Raw genomic sequence first — 1,421 nt, forward strand, 5'->3', positions numbered from 1 at the left:
TGAAACATTCAAACACTGAGACTTGAAGTTAGATGTTACTACTGTTCATATCATCTGTGGATAAATTCTAAATTTGATGATATCACCAGCAGTGACATGGGTGGATCGCAGTTATAATAGCTTTAAATAGCTATGAATTATATATTTGCACGAAGCGTAATGATGCTTAACAAGCATCTACCTGCTAGAAATAAGAGCTAAGTCTTAAATTAATCCACCGTAGCGCACCAATATAACAGAGAAAAAAAATATATATATATACCGGTATATTGAAGAATTTTAATCTTATCAAAAATATTCATTTAACAAACTCCGGAAACTGATAATATTCTTGAAATTGTGCCTCGTATCAAAGTTATATGGCTATTATTAAATCATCATTAATGAAAACAGAGGCGAGCGAGAATAAGAGATTGATGTAAATAAAAACGTAAACTGTTGCCTGCGACGAATTAAGGAAAGATAGATAAATAAGGATGTACCCCAGTCAACTGACTTGAACCAGGAAAAGAGACAGCAAAAGAGAAAGAATGAAAGACAGATAAGAATTGAGTGAGAAAGATATTACCCCAATGATTCTAGACGTTTGTATAACCATTTAGCCTTCAATAAAGGATCTTCGTTTCCCGAAGGTAGAAACACGTAGTGTATATCTTCGAGTTTGCTCTGGACGAGTGGAAGTAAGGCTTCATTCGAGTGCCACATACAGTCGACATAACTGGACTGGTTATCGAAGACTACAAATATGAGAGAACTGTTGGCGAATAAAGCACTCGGATATTTCAAAGTTCCTTCCAAGCTATTCAAAACAAACGGAGGAGCCTTGTCGTTCGGTATGTAAGTAAACCTGCCGAAACCATCAGTAGGTCGTTTGGGATTTTCGTGATGTTGCCGGGCCTTCAGGTTCTTCAGGGCCACATTGTTCCGAAAACTTCGCAACTGACCCCTATGGGAAGTTGATAATTTCTGTACGTCCCTTCCGGGAATGGTTTGATGTTGGAGTTGGTATTCACCGACAGAGAGACCAAACAAAAGATATACACTAAGTGTTAAGTAAGTTAGATGCATAAGAGTAGCCATTGTATGAGGCTTTGATAAAACTGAACTTCAAACTTGCGCTTTGACAGAAGTAAACACACCACTGTCCTCGTCACAATTTATATCTCTATCACTACTAACATCCAATCCAAACACGCTCTAGTAATTGGTTGTCAAGCGTGATCTCCCTTGATTTAGAATACCTACATATATTCACACATACGTGTGTGTGTGTATATATATATATACAAAATTAAGAGGAATGACCAGCAAAAGTGGATTCCTATATACTAGAAATAGATGCCAAATCACCTAACTACGAAGAATATGTTCTCAAGAAATATTCTTTGTGGTTAGGTGATTTGGCATCTATTTCTAGCATA

General features: G+C 36.8%; 1 protein-coding gene across 1 annotated transcript in view; it reads right to left on the reverse strand.

The window, feature by feature from the left end:
• The window catches only part of LOC106882100 (uncharacterized), a 14,390-nt gene extending 13,161 nt beyond the window's left edge, over nucleotides 1-1,229 (reverse strand). The window contains exon 1 of the mRNA XM_014932657.2: nucleotides 569-1,229. Coding sequence (XP_014788143.1) covers nucleotides 569-1,080 — 512 coding nt within the window. The 5' untranslated portion in view covers nucleotides 1,081-1,229. The remainder of the gene's footprint in view (nucleotides 1-568) is intronic.
• Between the last annotated feature and the right edge of the window lie 192 nt (nucleotides 1,230-1,421).

The sequence above is a fragment of the Octopus bimaculoides genome, chromosome 17 (genome assembly GCF_001194135.2).
Source record: "Octopus bimaculoides isolate UCB-OBI-ISO-001 chromosome 17, ASM119413v2, whole genome shotgun sequence".
Lineage (NCBI taxonomy): Eukaryota > Metazoa > Mollusca > Cephalopoda > Octopoda > Octopodidae > Octopus > Octopus bimaculoides.